General features: G+C 37.0%; 1 protein-coding gene across 2 annotated transcripts in view; it reads right to left on the reverse strand.

Annotated features, from left to right (window-relative positions):
* prkcbb (protein kinase C, beta b) overlaps nt 1–16,732 on the reverse strand; it is a 134,193-nt gene that overhangs the window by 68,396 nt on the left and 49,065 nt on the right. For both annotated transcript variants that reach the window (XM_084743391.1, XM_084743390.1), the window contains exons 4-5: nt 3,374–3,485; nt 2,761–2,889 (exon numbers count right to left, since the gene is read on the reverse strand). In XM_084743391.1, coding sequence (XP_084599517.1) covers nt 2,761–2,889; nt 3,374–3,485 — 241 coding nt within the window. The remainder of the gene's footprint in view (nt 1–2,760; nt 2,890–3,373; nt 3,486–16,732) is intronic.

The following is a 16,732-nucleotide window of genomic DNA, read 5'->3' on the forward strand; positions in this document are numbered from 1 at the left end:
GACCATTGATGAGGTCATTTAATTAACCCACATGATGGTCAGAAAACCCCAAATTTAAAGGGACAATTCCCCCAAATTAAAAATATATATTTTTCCTATTACCCAGTGGTGTTTATCCATCTAGATAGTTTGGTATGAGCTGGATTGAGTTGAGTTGCTGAGTTTTGGAGATATATGTAGAGATGTCTGCCTTCTCTTGAATATAACAAGACTAAATGGCACTTGGCTTGTGGTGCTCAAAGCACCAAAACAATGTAACATGATCTAGGAAGTCTTGCTTGATATAAAGTTATACAGGAAACCACTGAAAAAAAAAACTAAGGCACTCTTCTGGTGAAATAATACTATAAATGTATGCACAAAAAATGGGAGGTTGCCACAAGCAGTTTAGAACAGTGTGAACATATGAGTGTAATTATTAAATAATTAGTTTTTCTAATGAAGCTTGTCTGACAGGGCTGTTTCTCAGTAACAGGCTGCTTCATATTCATACAGCTGCTCTGTTTGATCCGAGGAGCACCTGGAAACTGCCAGGTACAACCACAGAAACCCAGAAATGTGGAGCATCCGGCCTTAAAAATTATCCTCCATAAAATGTAAGCAACGTTTAGATGAAAGTATTTTTAGCTTCTGAAAGCAGAAGCTAAAATTACTCCCTGAAGTACAAGTAAAGGATGTAGGCTGTGATAAGGGGGGACAATGAAATCAAATTTCGCTCAAAACAACTGCAAACAACTATTTCAGAAGGCCTAAATTGCTCTCATAATTTCTGTAAGAAAGCAAAATTAAAGGCTCAAGATATTTTAGGGAGCCATCATAAAAAGAAAGAAAGAAAGAAAGAAAGAAAGAAAGAAAGAAAGAAAGAAAGAAAGAAAGAAAGAAACTTTGCACCCTTTTCATGTTCCCTGGGTTGACCTGCACTGAGGGACGATAAAAAAAAAAAAAAAAAAAAAAGTCTTAAAAGAAAGGATTTCAAAAGAGAAAAAAAAACCTTTCTGTTGTTCTTACACACAACCAGAGGCCAAGCTCTGAGCTGCGATCTTTGTAGCAAAACCTTCCCAGTGGTAATACTGTAACTAAGACCAGTCATTTGGTAACCGGCGTGTTTGTGACAATGAGACTAATGGCTGTTTGTTTCGTTCAGTCATGCCTCTTCTCAGTCATCACCACGACAGTAGAATACAAATGTTTCAGTGGGTGAATGTGTGTGACACGCCGTGTAAATGGATCTGACTCCAGTTGTTTCTTCTGCTGGTTGGACACATAGTGTAGCAACACCTCATTCAGTCGTGAGAAACCATGGACATAATCTTATTTACAGGAAAAAACATCTTGCACTTCATATTTGTTTCATTTCTATGGTCAGATGAATAACAAACTGACAAGGAAGACCAGTAACATACTTATATCTTATAGACTGTTTCAGGGGTCATCTGTAGCTGCTAATTCAGCAACATGGCTAATGTTAGCTGCTTTAGCTTCACCCTATGTACTTTTGCTAGTGGTTTCTGAGTTGGAGGTGAGGTGAGGTGGGTATGTCAGGGTCTCTTGCTTTTGTAAAGTTACAAAATTATCCATTGTGGCTCACAACAATGTCTGTACACTTGGGATAAAAATGCAGATGTTTGGCCAATGTGTTTCAGTGATACATAGCTACGTAGGTCATGTTCATGTATAGGTGCTGCGCAGTGATTTAGCATGTTAGCTAGTTCACACAATTGTGCAAGGATTCATTGGTAGCTCTTTGTAAATGTTGTGGAAATGGCATTTTTGTTGTTGTTGTTTTACCATTTTTTTATGGATAAGCAAACAATAATTTTGGTGGCTTCCTCTGCAGTAACTTTGAGGATTCCCCAGGGGTTACGGACTCCTTTGAAAAGACCCATGGTCTTGGAAAGCCTACTGAATTACCTTTTTAAAAAGGCGAGATTTGGAAAAAGCAAAGGGACTGGACATTTACATTTCCTGTGTCTGACCTGTAATGTTAGAAATAGAAATGTGTAAAACAACAAAACTGGAAAAGAAACATTATGTTCAAAAGTATGGAAAAAATCAATGAACCTTTGTAATTCTTGATTAGAAGTAGCTTGTGGTTTTAATTAACACATTGTTGAATCTAACATTTTTTTCATTCAATCTGAAAAAAGTCCCTCTGCTTAAACAGCCTGAGTTAAAACTTTTTAATAAATAAATGTGTCTCTGTGACAGATAGAACCAATGAATTGGTGAACTAGCCTCTTGCTCATTTGAACAAATAATTTATTTATACTTTATAAAGAATCAAAAGGCTGGATTGAGGTCATTAAAGGGCCAGATTCGCTCCACAGGCCACCAATTAAATTGGCCTGGTCTAGGTCAGTTATACTTGTGTCTGTACCACAAAGCGTGTTTTTATCTTAATGCACACATCAGCAGACCCTCACTGCAACATAGATCAAGAATGTTTAATGATGTTCACTCAGTGTATTCAGTATTTAAGTGACATTGATTTACATGTTGATACAATGCACTCACATGTAATCACAGTGTATGTTTGATATGTTAGAAGATTATAGAATTTAGAATAGAATTTATTATCAAATAAAGTTCGATATCGTGTGATGTCATATTTAAGTTCTGTTAAGCAGCCATCCTTCACCTCTGTACATCTACCAGCAGATGGAGACAGATGACTGCTGCTCTCCAACATGAATATTCAGTCTAATCAAACGTCTTTGTATCTAGTGACTGTGTGTGTGTGTGTGTGTGTGAATGACTTACTGGTAACAGTGAGTACATTAGTCTTGACCTCAGCGGTGATCTGGATGCGACCTCTCCTCTCAGTGTGGTCTGTCCCACACAGGCTTGGCACATTGGCCACACAGCGCTTATGGATGTTCATCATACAGTCTAGAAAAAACACACACACATGCATTTTTAATGTTGCCCACAGAGTGTATTGTCTTGTGCACATTATATTACTTTATTACTTTATTTTAATGTGTATATTATTCAACACTTAGTTCAGGCCAAGTAATTTTGTTTGACCAAATCACATTTGTGCTGATGTTAAGTACAACAGTACTCCCCCTCTTTAAGCATGATAATTTGCCTGTCTGTCAACAGGGCCATTATGTTGTGGGGCTATTTGAAAACCATTTTAAACACAGCAATGTAAGAAACTGTACATTACTGCTTTGCCAGTAATTATAGTGGATATTAGGAATGGTAAATTAATTCTATTATTAATTTATTACTAATGGTCTATGGATTAGCACCTACTTCATGTCAGGGCCACCCCAGTCGAAAAAGTCATTCTTGTACGTCACACTGAGTGAGGCCATCAGTTAAAATTGATGATATCTATGCAAAAGAGTTAGACATGAGTACATACGGTCACATCTCATGCCCTGGTGTATGAGGCCATAGAGCAGAGAGCCACAGTGGTCGCAGAACGTCGGGCTGGAGTAGGTGTGGATCTTAAACTTATGCTTTGCCCTCGGGTCCTGGAAGGAAGACAGGTACAAGGGAAGGAAAGAAGGACGAAAAGAAGGATCAGTTATTCAAATAAATATTCAATCACATTTCCTGTCTCCTTCATAGCATAAAAAATCATCAGAAAACAAAAAAAAACATTTTTTGTCAATCATCTCTTTATGTGCTTGAATAATTTGGTAAATATCATGCAAAACTAAAATAAAAGTTTAATGTTCATCATCATGTTCATATCCATGCTCTTTCATCACACAGGGTTTTAATTAGAATAGGGATGATAACAATTAATTGATGATTAATTATTCAGTCATCAAGAATTTGGTCAATTGAGAAAATTTTATCAATCTACAATCAAATATAACATTATTTTTATGAGTGTGTTCCACGTGTTATCCGACATTCAAGTATTTGTGTTTAATATGTTGCCTATATAATGATGTCAGACAATCTGCAATATGTTGCTCAGGACATAAAGCTTTGATTTAGGGTAAAAAAACACATTTGGTATAGTATTTTTTTTTTCTAACAATTAATTGATTAAATGATTGTTAATGTTACCAATGGTAATTAAGGAAAGTGCTTACAATTTGCAATCCTAATTCATAACATCATTTACTGTCACTATAAATAACTCTGTCTCTCTCCATCTCTTTTATTCTCCACCCTCCACCTCTGAGCACATTCTGCAGCATTTATTTACATGGCATCTGCACTGTAACCTGATCAAGATATGTTTCATCAGAATTTCTTTCTTCATGTCAGTTTAGAAAGACTACAAAGGCAGTGACAGGTGTGTGTATGTGTGTGTGTTTGTGTATGCGTACAATGGTGAAATGAGAGCTCTCTATGGAGTCAGCCTTCAGTGAAGTTTGCTCTATTTAATTCGGAGGTGGGCAAGAGGTCACATCAATCTAACACACACACACTCTCTAACACACATGCAGTTGTGTTTCCATCATTTCAGAGGACATCACATTGACTTATATTGAATTCCTGGAGGCTTACTCATTGACATGACCAAACCTTAACCATTCATCCTGAAATTTAATGATTTACGTTATGGGGACTTGTCTTTTGTCCCCATAAGGCAGGCTGGTCCCCAAAGTGTGAGTAAACAGATGTCCCCATAGTGAGTAATACATGTCCACACATATAACACACATAAACACACACAAACACACAGCACAATGTATTCCATAGCCCTATAACCTTAACCCCATCAGAAAAAAGTGCCAACCCTAACCCTAAATTCATTTCAACCCTGACTCTAAAATTGGATATAGTGCTAGAAGACGTACAGCTCTATAATTCATGTCTGCCCAAAAGATCCTGAACACAGAGAAAATGTCTGAATTTCTTTACAAAGACTTTAAAAGCTTTTATTATGAAACAGAAAAATAAGGAAATGCAAGGTTTTCATGCTCAAACTACTATTAAAATAAGTCAACTAAAATAAATAAATAAATAAATAAACAAAGATAATACACTGAAATATTTTAATCAGTGGAAAATGGATATACAGTCAATAAACAAACTTGAATGCTATAAATTATTGGACAGATAATTTCAATTAACCCAATATTTGACTCAAATAAAACATCCCATAACAAGACAAACCATAAATTGCTCAGCGACTATGAACTCGCTATTGAAACTAGTCACCATAAAACAGAAAGGCTAGAAAGACCCACGAGAATCTGTTCGCACTGTGGAACAGAAAAAGTTGAAACAGAAACTCATTTTCTCACAAACTGGCCCAAATATACGGAAATTAGAGAAGATTACTTCCCCAAATTTAATCAGAACATTTTCCTTTCCAAACCTCCCAAAAGAGAGACAGATTCAAATCATTCTGGGAGAGGAGAGGCCAATTAAACTGGCAGGATAATATGTTACTGCATGTCATAAAACAAGATCAGTTACAAGCACAAGTACTATTGTACTGTATATTGTGTTGTATATATTCTGTATGTGACTTTTTGCTTTGGCAACACATTTGATCCAAAAGTCATACCAATGCAGCCAGTTAAATTGAAATTGAAAATTGAAACAGTAAAATAAAGCAGATACATAAAAAAGACAAAAGAGAGAAACCACACAGAACAAACAGAGACTCCATAACGCTGGTAAGACCCAACAAGGACACACACACCATGTGATCTGGCCTCATAAACTGTCCTTTAAGGTTCAAGGTCAGAAAACTATCACTATTTCCATCATTTGTTGGATTGATTTTTCTCATTTTGATAGTAGAGGAGAAAAGGAACCTCAGGTACCAATTCCTCTTTTATAAGCATTCATAATGATGGCGTAACTAGGGCAGAAACACGGGCTATTTCTGTCTGATGCTTGTGTTCATGTGTGTGTGTGAGAGAGAGAGAGAGAGAGAGTGACACCTGCAACCATGGCTCAGCGGGCATACACACCTGCACATAAGCTCTGTGGTTTCAGCGGCTGACACACACACACACACACACACATACACACACACACACACACACACACACACACACACACACACACACACACACACACACTCTTGTTTCCATCAGTTCAGAGGACATTTCATTGACTTACATTTATTTCCTGGAAACTTACCCTCACCGTGACCTAAACCTTCTCCTAACCATAAACCAAGTCTTCAAACTGAAAATTGCATTTTGTCAAAAAAAAAAAAAAGAAGCTTTTACAGGTGTTGGATCAAAAAAAATGATTTCTGACAAAGCCTGAGGAAGATCTCTGTTAGATCATTAAAATCACTGGGAGCTACCAAAGCAGCATGCAGATCCTGTTTCTGATTTTTTTTTTTCTTTGACTTTCGTTCTGTCCCCATAAGGAAGGTGGGTCCCCACAACGTGAGTGTGTAAACACATTTGTCTCCCCGCAACATGAGTAATACATGAACACATTTACACTAGACATGTGACTGATGGACACTGCTTATTCACACACAAATGCAGCGTTAACCCACGGACTGTGAGAACATCCAGTCCACCGCTTGAGATGGAGCCAGGTTGTGCGGTGAAGCGGGGACACTTCGATGTAGGAGTTAATATATTCCTGCCAAGGGAATCCATCAAATTTACCAAAACTGTAGCTACAGTATTGATCTCCAAATGATCTCCTCAAGGATAAAATGCTTTGATGAATCATCAAATACACGAGTGCTTCCTGCCAAACATTTTGTTGTATAAACTAAAATCAGTTAGCGCTAGTTAATGTTTTCTTTGACATGTGTGTGTTCATGTATTTTCATCTCATGAGACAGAAAAAGGAGCTGATTGATTTATTCCTCTGCTCCTCACCTGTCCTGGAACATAATGTTTAATTTAGGCTGCCACTGCCTGAATTATACCCACCTTCCCCAAGGTGCCATCAGAAGTGTGTGTGTGTGAGTGTGTGTCTGACTGATTGTGTGGCTGCCTGTGCGTAGGTGTGTGGGTTTCTTTGCACAACTGTGTATGTGTTTGCATTTGTGCGTGTGCATCTGCGTGTGTTTGTTTCTCTGCTGGTTCTCGTCTTTCTCAAGGACAAGACCAGCTCCCTGCTTGTTTTTTGTTCCTCTGAAAAACAAGGGAACATTGTGCTGCTGAAGCTCCAGTGCTGAGCAACAACAGACAGGCAGCGGTATGAGACAGCCAGAGTGCCAGCCTCACTGCAAACGCTGACAATTAAAATACGTCCACCTTAAAAATGAAGGGATTGATCAGAAAGGCAGCAAACATGGAAGAAAGAAAACAGGGGATAGGTCAAAAAAAGCCTGTCTTTCAAACCCATGGCATGTGATTTTAATGCCTGATCAGTCAAATCAAAAGAAACACAGTGTACATACAGACTGAAAAGCCTTGAATCAGGGTTTTCAACTTGACCACATTTTCAGAAAGCTTCTAGTCTCAGTGTACACAGTTTTTCTTCTCAGACTGTTTCATCAAGAATTGTAGCAGCCTGACGAGGTAAAAATATCCCAAATCTGAGAAAAAGCTCTCTCTTATCCTTTCATCATCACTGCTGAAAAGTCTCCATCATATCAGTTCATGTCTGAAATCCTAAAAACCTCAGTTTCACAAAACAAGCAAACAAATTTCTGATATGAAGACTTTTTCTTCAACAGGAACATAATGCATTAGTTTTATCAATGGTATTTTATGTATAGTTCATCCTCTTTCTTAATTTAAGTTTAACATATAAACATATTTTGTTATATTTGTATTTTTACTTGTAGTATTTGCAAATATGAAAAATTCCAGTGAAACTTAAAAGCATTTGACATCAATATATCTGCCGATATTTCAATTATCCCTCAAATATGGTTTTGATTACCATATCTGAGACATCAATGCACCTTTGACAAAGATATGTAAATGAAGGCAGGATATTTTCACAGTTTAACAGTAAACGATTTTCAGTTTATCAATAGAGCATATTATACCCCAAGATAACTTTTTCTTTTTTCTTGTTTAAATGAAAGGCCTATTTTTTCATATGATATGAAAATGTCCAAAACAAGCATAAAAAAAGAAAGTTACTTTTATTTTGTCAACAATTATTAAAGAAAATATCCCCTTGGATCCCAAGTGATGTATCCTGAATTATATGGATGATAACAGATGGCCACATTTTTTTTTAACTACTATTACTATTAAAACCTTGATTACAAAACTTTGAAACATTACAAGTTTAGAGTAAATATCTAATTCCATACATACTTCGAAACTTGGAATCAGATAAATGTGCAAATTTATAACAACAGCTCAGATAAATCACTTCACACCATGACAGATACATTGTTCAGTGCATGTAAACGGGCATTAAATCTAATTTTGTATGAAAGCATAAGCTATACATAACTATTAATAGTGTATGTGTATGTATGTGTAATGTATACATGCATATGCACCATAAAGAGTGTGAGCATGTATGCATATATTATGGATACATATTTATGGTTATGAATATACATGATGTATGTATAACCATGTGTCACTACAGTAGGCGGTGTGTTGGTAACTTGAGATCAGCTTTCATTCCAGGAGAACATATGCTGCAAACTTTCTTAACTTTCTTACCATTTTTTGTTCAAATTTTTTCTTTCTCTTTATCCGACAAATATATAGTACCATATATTTTAAAATATACTTTCCCAGCATTTGTCCCAGTTCTGATGAGTGATATGTAATGCTTTGTAAAACAACTCCTTAAGCATTAGATCAATTAAAACACAAAGACATTCCCCTAAATAGATAATAAAGATAATTTAGTCTGTAGCAAAGAGGTGGTAGGACTGACATTTTCACACATAAAGCCATGATGTTAATACAGTGAAGACGCATGAAAACACAGAAAACTTTAACTGTCAATAAAAACAGCTTTGGAGCCAAAGCACTGAATGAACAGTCCTTTCAGACGGCACGATCAATAAAGATAGAGACGCAGTCTGGGACATTTACTGTGATTACTCTGTATGGTTTAGCAGTCGAGCAGCATAACAGTAAACCCCAGAAGTGCTTCTTTCTTTTTAATTAAACTTGATTTACTTACAAAGTCGTTTTTTATTATTTCACACTTGACATTTTGTTCTTCCTGCCTGTGTGTTGCCAACTTTCTGAACAGTTTCAGCCTCTTGTTTCACTCGATTTTACTCACTAAGACCCCTCTAATGAAAAGCAGATGGCACGGTGCGGCGCTCCTGGACAAATGAGTGTATTGGGTGGCATATGTTGTGTTGCTGGGTGTCTCGACTGAAAGCCCGCTCATAACATCAGCACACGATGCCAGAGCAGTGACTACCCATTAGTCAGTGCTAACACACACACTGTTTTGACTGTTTTTTTTGTCATTGTGCTTTCGCTCACTCTCCGATTTCTTTTGTTTTAGTTTAACACAGTGCCATCCATCATTTTCCCTGCCAACATCAGTTAACATGCTAAGAGAAACAGACACACACAAACACACATCCTGTCATGTCATTCATGATGCTGCGTGACAGGCAGGTTGACAGCAGACAACACAGAGTCCTGGCTCGCAGTCGCTGTTTCACTGTTTTGACTTTTTTTTTTCTTTATTGATTTTATCTCCACTCCACTCACTCTTCTCCAGTTATTGCTCACTGACTTCCTGACATTTCTACGTTGGCAGCCATCATCTACTGTTCAGAGCAATCTTATCATCAAACTGTTGTACCTCAAACAGCCATTGGTGGGTTATTTTTAAATGGAGCTAAGCAAACTATTTAACATTAAAAACGTGCGCACAATGGGCTACTGTTAGATGTTTATTCACATTTGCCACTTTATCATTATGACATATCTCATCTTATTAGAGAGTTTTGTCCACTTCATTTTTTCCTAGCCTGATGATGGGATTGTAGACAAACTAAAAAGAAAAAAAAAGCTTGCAGTGCAGCACTGAATTAATTCATGGTTTCATTTGAATGCTGCACTAAGAGGTTAATTAAAGCATTCACACAGCACAAATTTGAATACTCTTCCCAGGTTTCTTATGACCTGCACGTGCAAAAATGACACTAGTTGGTTGCCCACAGCGTCATAGTTTGCGCCACTGACCAAGCGGCCATATTTGATGATCTGGGAGTGAGAACATTATTTGGATGGCCATTATAAAGTTGCAACTGATGTGATTTCTTAATAATGATGGTTATTATAAAGTGTTACCAACAGTTTGAGTGTTCCAGTGTAGTTTTAGTTCACTTCATACTGTGTGATGATACTGCCTTTGCTAAAAAGCACTTCAGCAGCCTAAATAACAGATGCAAAAAAAAAAGAAAGTAGTTCCATGCCTCATATAATTGCACAATGTAAAGTCAATCAAAGTGTTGCCGTGTATTTCCCTTTTTTTGTATTTCCTCAAAATCACATGTGGGGATCTTTCATCCCACTCAAATACAAAACAGACAACTGCACACCATGTCGAAAAAACGAACAAAGGAAAATGTAATATTGCAGACACCGCTGCAGCCGCCTTTTGTGTCCTGATCAATAAAACAAATTCACTGGCATTGTGTTTATTCCCCTCAGGCTTGTAATTTTTCCCCTGGGAGGGTGTTTCTCTGTGAGAGGCTATTCAAATGATTTCTTGTTGATTGGGGAAGATATGCAAAGCAATCATTCTTAGAAAAAGAGGAGTAATGGCATCACAAGAGCAGTGAAGAATGAATGAGTGATAAAAGCAGAGGGAGTAAGGGAGTGAAGAGAGGGCTGAGGGTGGTGGTTTCATCTTCACACCCTGAGTGTAATTCCTCTCCTCCTTTCCTTCCCTCCATATGCTAGTCGCAATCTCTCCATCACTTTGTTAGCTCTCCTCCTCCCTCAAAGGTTACCTTGTGGTTTTCAGTGTGGTTTTTAACCATCTGGTCACACATACTGTTAAATATATCATCGTATTTGAATAGTTTTACTCCTAATTATGTTCTATGAGGTATCACATTTTCAGTTGTTTTAGCATGCAGGGAGACACATTAAGGATCTCCAAATAGAGGAGAAAAAAAATGGAGAGATACGAAGAAACACCTGTAGCCTAGCCATGATGCCAAAGAGTGTCTAAAAATATATTCCGAGACAATAACACTTCTCCATTTATGAAAGAATCCTGAAAATTGCTATGGAACTACAGTCCAAACTAGCATAAAGACTCTTAAAGACTCAAACTCAAACTTGAAGTAAGGAAAGTCAAAGTGATGCCCAATGATTGTTGAATGAGTAAGTGTCTGTCTATGTGCCATAAGAATTAATTATAAACCTTTTAGAATCACTAGATTTTTATGACAGTTAGATTGACAAATATGTCATTGGAGTCTGGCAGGCAGTAAGTCAGGCAGTGACTCCATACGCTCTCCAGGGTGTGTATTTTCACAGCACTGGGCTTTTGTTTGCAGGACAACAGGATGAAATTTACATTGACAGACAATATAGAAGTCATAAACAGCTGATCAGCTTGCAGAGGAGGACTCACTGTTGCTTGTTATTGTCAAATTACAATGCTGCGCTTGTCTTGAGCTCCTGCAGTGTTTCTGCAACCTGCCTGAGCCTCCTCCTCCCCCCTGCCTGCTTCTCCTCTGAGGAGGAGGAGGAAAGGGGAAACAACTTGTTTCAACCATAGACTGAATATTAAATAGGATTTCAACCTTTTTAATATAAAGTCTAAGGTTCCACCTCACTATTTGGATGGCAGTACTCATTTAAACTCATTTTACATATTTCGCTTTTTAGGTTAAACAATTTTACAGATAGATATTTTAGAGTTCAAAAGTTAAAAAACCTACATACACACACACTGTCCGATATAAAAAAAAGATGCAGAATGTTCTTCCTTCTGTGAAATGACAGGAACTGAAATCAAATGTCTTAATTAGTGGCACAGTTTCCTAGTTGTGCTACAAAATAGGAATTAAAAAAGAAAACACTCTACACTCCAAAAATCCCATTAACATGTGTGAAAAGGACCTGGGGCGTCACATCCTTGCATGAAATATAAACTGAGATCAGCTTAGAAATGAACGTGCACTCAGAATGTTCTCCAAAATAGATGAATGCATGAAATATGGTGTAAAACAGGAATCAATAGTTAGGTGAATACTGATCACTGATTCACACTGTCACTCATTCGGCGGGGAGTTTGTTCCCCTTGTGACTGTATGGTTTCCTCTGGGTGCGTCTGTTTCCTCTCACAGCCCAAAGACATGCAGATTAGGTGAACTTTACACTAAAAATTGCCCATAGCCGTGGAGTCTGTTTATGGGTGTCCAGGGAGAAACCTGCCTCTCACATGCTGAGACACACTCTGTGGGGGAGAAGTCATTACCATTCTGCTGCAAGTCTCTGCAGTAAAGCGAACACAAAGAAATCAATGTCTGAAAATGGGAACATGTGTTGTTATTAGTCCATGCATTATTTCTCCATACAGATTGTCAATGAGTGTTAAATGTGTATCAGAACATATAAAATGTGTGTGTGTGTGTGTGTGTGTGTGTGTGTGTGTGTGTGTGTGTGAGGAGGATGTAAATTTTGTCAGCTGCACTATAAAAAAAATCATACAGAAATTTAGTAAAATAATAATCTTTTCTCATTGAGTTATATAATAAATAATAAATAATTGTTTTGTTTATTCTAGTTGCTTAAATTTTTAATTGCTAAAAATTTCTAGTATTTATTTCCAGAAAACTTTTCAGAATTTATAATCATAAGTTTTCTAACTTGAAGTCTTTAGAGTTGGAATTATGAGTTGAATGAATGTACTGTATAGAGTTGAATGAACTCATTAAATTTATTACATTTAAAATTAAATAAATTCATTGAGCAATAATATAAATGGAATAACAAAATGTTTTTGTTTTCATTACTACATTAGCTCAAATCAAGTCTTTTTAAATTAAAATATTGTAAATAATTGTAAAAAAAAAAAAAAAAAAAAAAACACCTAGCAGATCACCAGATATGTGTAGTTTCTTCTTTGACATTCGGTACAAAAATTTAATTTTAAAAAGCTGTTTCCCTGTTTCCAGTCTTTATGCTAAGCTAAGCTAACCGGCTTATGGCTCTAGCTAGAAATTTACCATACAGACAAAAAAGTAGTATGGATCTATGAAAAGTGCTCAATCATTCTGACAAAATTATCAATGTATTATTATTATTATTATTATTATTATTATTATTAATAATAATAACTGTGCTGGGATTTTCTACTGTAAAAACTCCATATGCTGTGATTAACTTTTTTAATCTAATTAAATGGCATTGAATATCAATATTTTTCAAGGTATCACACTGAAATTCCAAATTCCAGTATGGTGACAACTATTGCCTGAGGGAAAAAAAGGATCATTCAGTTCCATTTTGTTGTATCTCTTACAAATCTTTTCTAGAGAATAGATCAAACACTTTGCTCTCCCTCCTGGAAGAGGGATTACACCGCTGTCGCTCTTTCTAGGCCTTCTTTCTGCTGTCTCTATTTGGTTGCAATTTTGTGGTTGCTGTGTGAACTTTTACTATGAGCCAAGTGAAGAAACAAGTCAGCTTTAGCCTCACTTTAGCTGTTTACAAGTTTCATTATTAGAAGATAGGTCAGCTAAATTTATGTGAATGTTAAAATACCCTCTGCTCCCAGAGGTCTTTCAAGTGGACAGGCTGTTAAACCCAACTCCATTCTAAAAGCAGGTGCTTTATGGTTTTATGTCCATTTACTCTGTAAGATAATTAATTAATCTGTGATGAAGTGTTTACCATGGACGCACACTTCACATATTAACTGTCCCAGTGCTACAGCGCTTGTTTTCACCACATGAAAGTGACATATGCAGTTCAGATCACTTAGCTTGATAGGTAGGGGAGGAACATAAATGAAACATCCAAAAAAAATGTTGTTTTATGTGTAAATTATTTAAAGAGTGAAGCCAGCTTCTACTAAATGTGTATTTTCAATCACATAATTTATGTTGAAATAATTTATTAGGCCCCACCCCTGAGATCTGTGCCCAAGGTGGGAAATATATCCTTAATCATAGATTCAAGCTATCTGTATTTCTGTCCTCTAAGCTGGTTTGTATCAGTGCTATCCTTGCATAAGTATCTTACCATTTTCACACACACATACACACAAGCACAAACACATTAAGTTCTATACCATTAGCAGGCTGTGGGCATGAAATGTAGGTTTCATTAGAGGATTTCATCCCTCGACCTCTCCCACAGGGAACCCATTCTATTAACCCAGATCTATAATTGACTTCTTCTTTTAAACATACGTAGCTGACAGAGGGAGGAAGAGAGGGACTGGCATGAGGTAAAACAGGAGTGGTGGGCTGATTGCGGTGAGACAACATCACTGATTACATAGAATCAATGGTCTGTCTGATTTATAGCTGCATATATCTGGTGTCCTATAAAGACATCTCCTGATTTGCTGCTCCTTCATGTATGTGACCCAGAAACACTCGCTCAACACTGTCAGCTTCAGGGACTCAGAGACATGCTCAGGATTGGTCGAAGCCTGACGAGTCATTTTATTCTGGTGAATATGAACCCTATAGCCTTGAAATAGACCTGCAAATAACAACCATTTTAGCTATGTACTAATATGCCTATTATTGTCTTCATTCATCAATTATTTGGCCTATAAAATGTAAGAAAATAATAATAATTCCCAATCACAGGTTCCTAGAACCCCATGATCTTACAGGCAAATAGTCCAAATCCAACAACATTTTCAGTTTACTATTATATAAGACACATAAAAGCAACAAATGCTCACATCTGAGAAGCGAAAACCACAGATTTTTTGGCATTTGTGCCTCATAAAGATCAAAAGTGTTGCCAACTTTTTTTCATGTAAGTACTTCATTTATTTATTTATTTCTGTTGATCATTTTAGCTTCACACTGACACCACTGGCTCCAATAATTTTTTTGGGTTTGTAAATATTTGGCCATTATACGAGCATAGCATTTCTCCTGAATTTGGACGTCAAATGGTGGCACCGAAACCAAGGATCTGCCTCCGTCATATGAATATTCACAACCGTTTTCTCTTAGAAATACAGAATAATGAAAACTGAGGACGATTTCCATAATCTTGAGAAAAAGCACACTAGTGGGGGAGAGAAACACAGCTTTATTTTCCTTTGGCAGCATAGCAAATCTGAATCTTAAACAGTGTGACTCGTCCAATCCATTCATCGTTCTAATTAACTATTTGACAGATGAAACTGTCGAGGACGCCTAAATATGTTGCATGATCGAGCGTAAAATGACCGAAATGCAACTGCTGAAAATATTCTCAGTGCTTCAACTTCATAAAACCACTTCAGTGCAGGTGTGCGTGGGTGAAAACACTGTGTCAAGCAGTGCAAATCTGACGCCATTATTAGAAAATCTTCACCCAGCTGTTCCACAATGTTCCATGACAAAGCCAGAGCACTCATATGATCAAATAATATCATTTGTAATGAGGCCAGTGTGTGAATATCTGTGATGTTCCCTGACTTCTCCACAGAAATGATCAAATCCCTCTTTATTCCAGTCCAGAATAGGTATTTTTTACAAAACATGACCAGCAGAAAACCCTGGTGTTAAAAATCTGAGCCATCTTCTCCTCGTCCTCCTTCCATTATCTCAGAGCACATTACCTGTCTTTCTGTCTCCTATATTTAAAAGTGCAGTTAGTTTGGAGCAGAGATGCTCGTATACGTTCCCACTGTGCAGGAACCGAGGTCATAAGACCATGAACTCATTAAGGAAATGACATAGTGGGGGTGGTGAGGCCCCGTAATTAAGAGCAGGCGCCCCCTGGGTGGAGTGGCATTTAAATAGAGGATGTACAGAATAGAGTTAGACAAAGAGGGAAGGGTGGTGGCGAGAGAGACAGTGGGAGAAAGATTCAAGAAGATGAGCATTAAAAGGAGAAAGAATAAAGACAATACCCACTCCAGCTGCAGCCTGTTCACCCTGCTGGCGTCTGGCAAGAGATACAGAAGTATCCTCTGCCATAGCAGCTTCTTTCTTCAGGCTGTGCATGAGACTAAATTCATCCTCAACACTCAACCATGAAAAGTATTTTTATTTTTATGACTTATTATTTATTCATCCATTTATTTTGTTTTTGCTAACACTAGCATTTCATTATACAGCCCGGTGTTGTATAAAGAAATGGTAAATAAATTAACCTTGCAACCTTTAATGCATGCCAAATTTAGAAATATAGTGCCAGGAAAAAATGAGTAGGCTTTCAGAAGACATAGATACAAGGAGATATATGTTGATTTGAAGTGACTAATGAGGAAACAGAATGTGGTTCAAAAAGGCATTAAAGGAATAATTTAAAGGAAAGTTCAAGAGTCTTGGTGTATGACTTATAAAGACATGGATGCAACATCTTTCACATCCTGCTGTTTCATGCTAGCCACTGATTGACGACTGGAGATAATGCACAAAGCAGCGCGGCAATGTGACCACTAGAACTACAATAATTCACTGATTCATTGATTATTAATTGACAATTTAGCTGATCACCAACTATTTTGATAATCAATTAATCATTTTTAATAAATAAATGTCCAGATTCTCTGATTTCAGCCTCTCAAATGTGAAAATTTCCTGGTTTCTTGACACCACCGTGACACTAAACTAAATATCTTTGGCTTGTGGACAGAACAAGACATTTGAGGATGTTACAGTTCGAAACAGTGATCAACCTACATCACCATTTTCTGTCATTTTATGGACCAAACAACTAAATGATTAATTGAGTAT

Source organism: Lutjanus erythropterus, chromosome 19 (genome assembly GCF_056507025.1).
Source record: "Lutjanus erythropterus isolate fLutEry1 chromosome 19, fLutEry1.hap2, whole genome shotgun sequence".
In the NCBI taxonomy this organism is placed as follows: Eukaryota; Metazoa; Chordata; class Actinopteri; order Lutjaniformes; family Lutjanidae; genus Lutjanus; species Lutjanus erythropterus.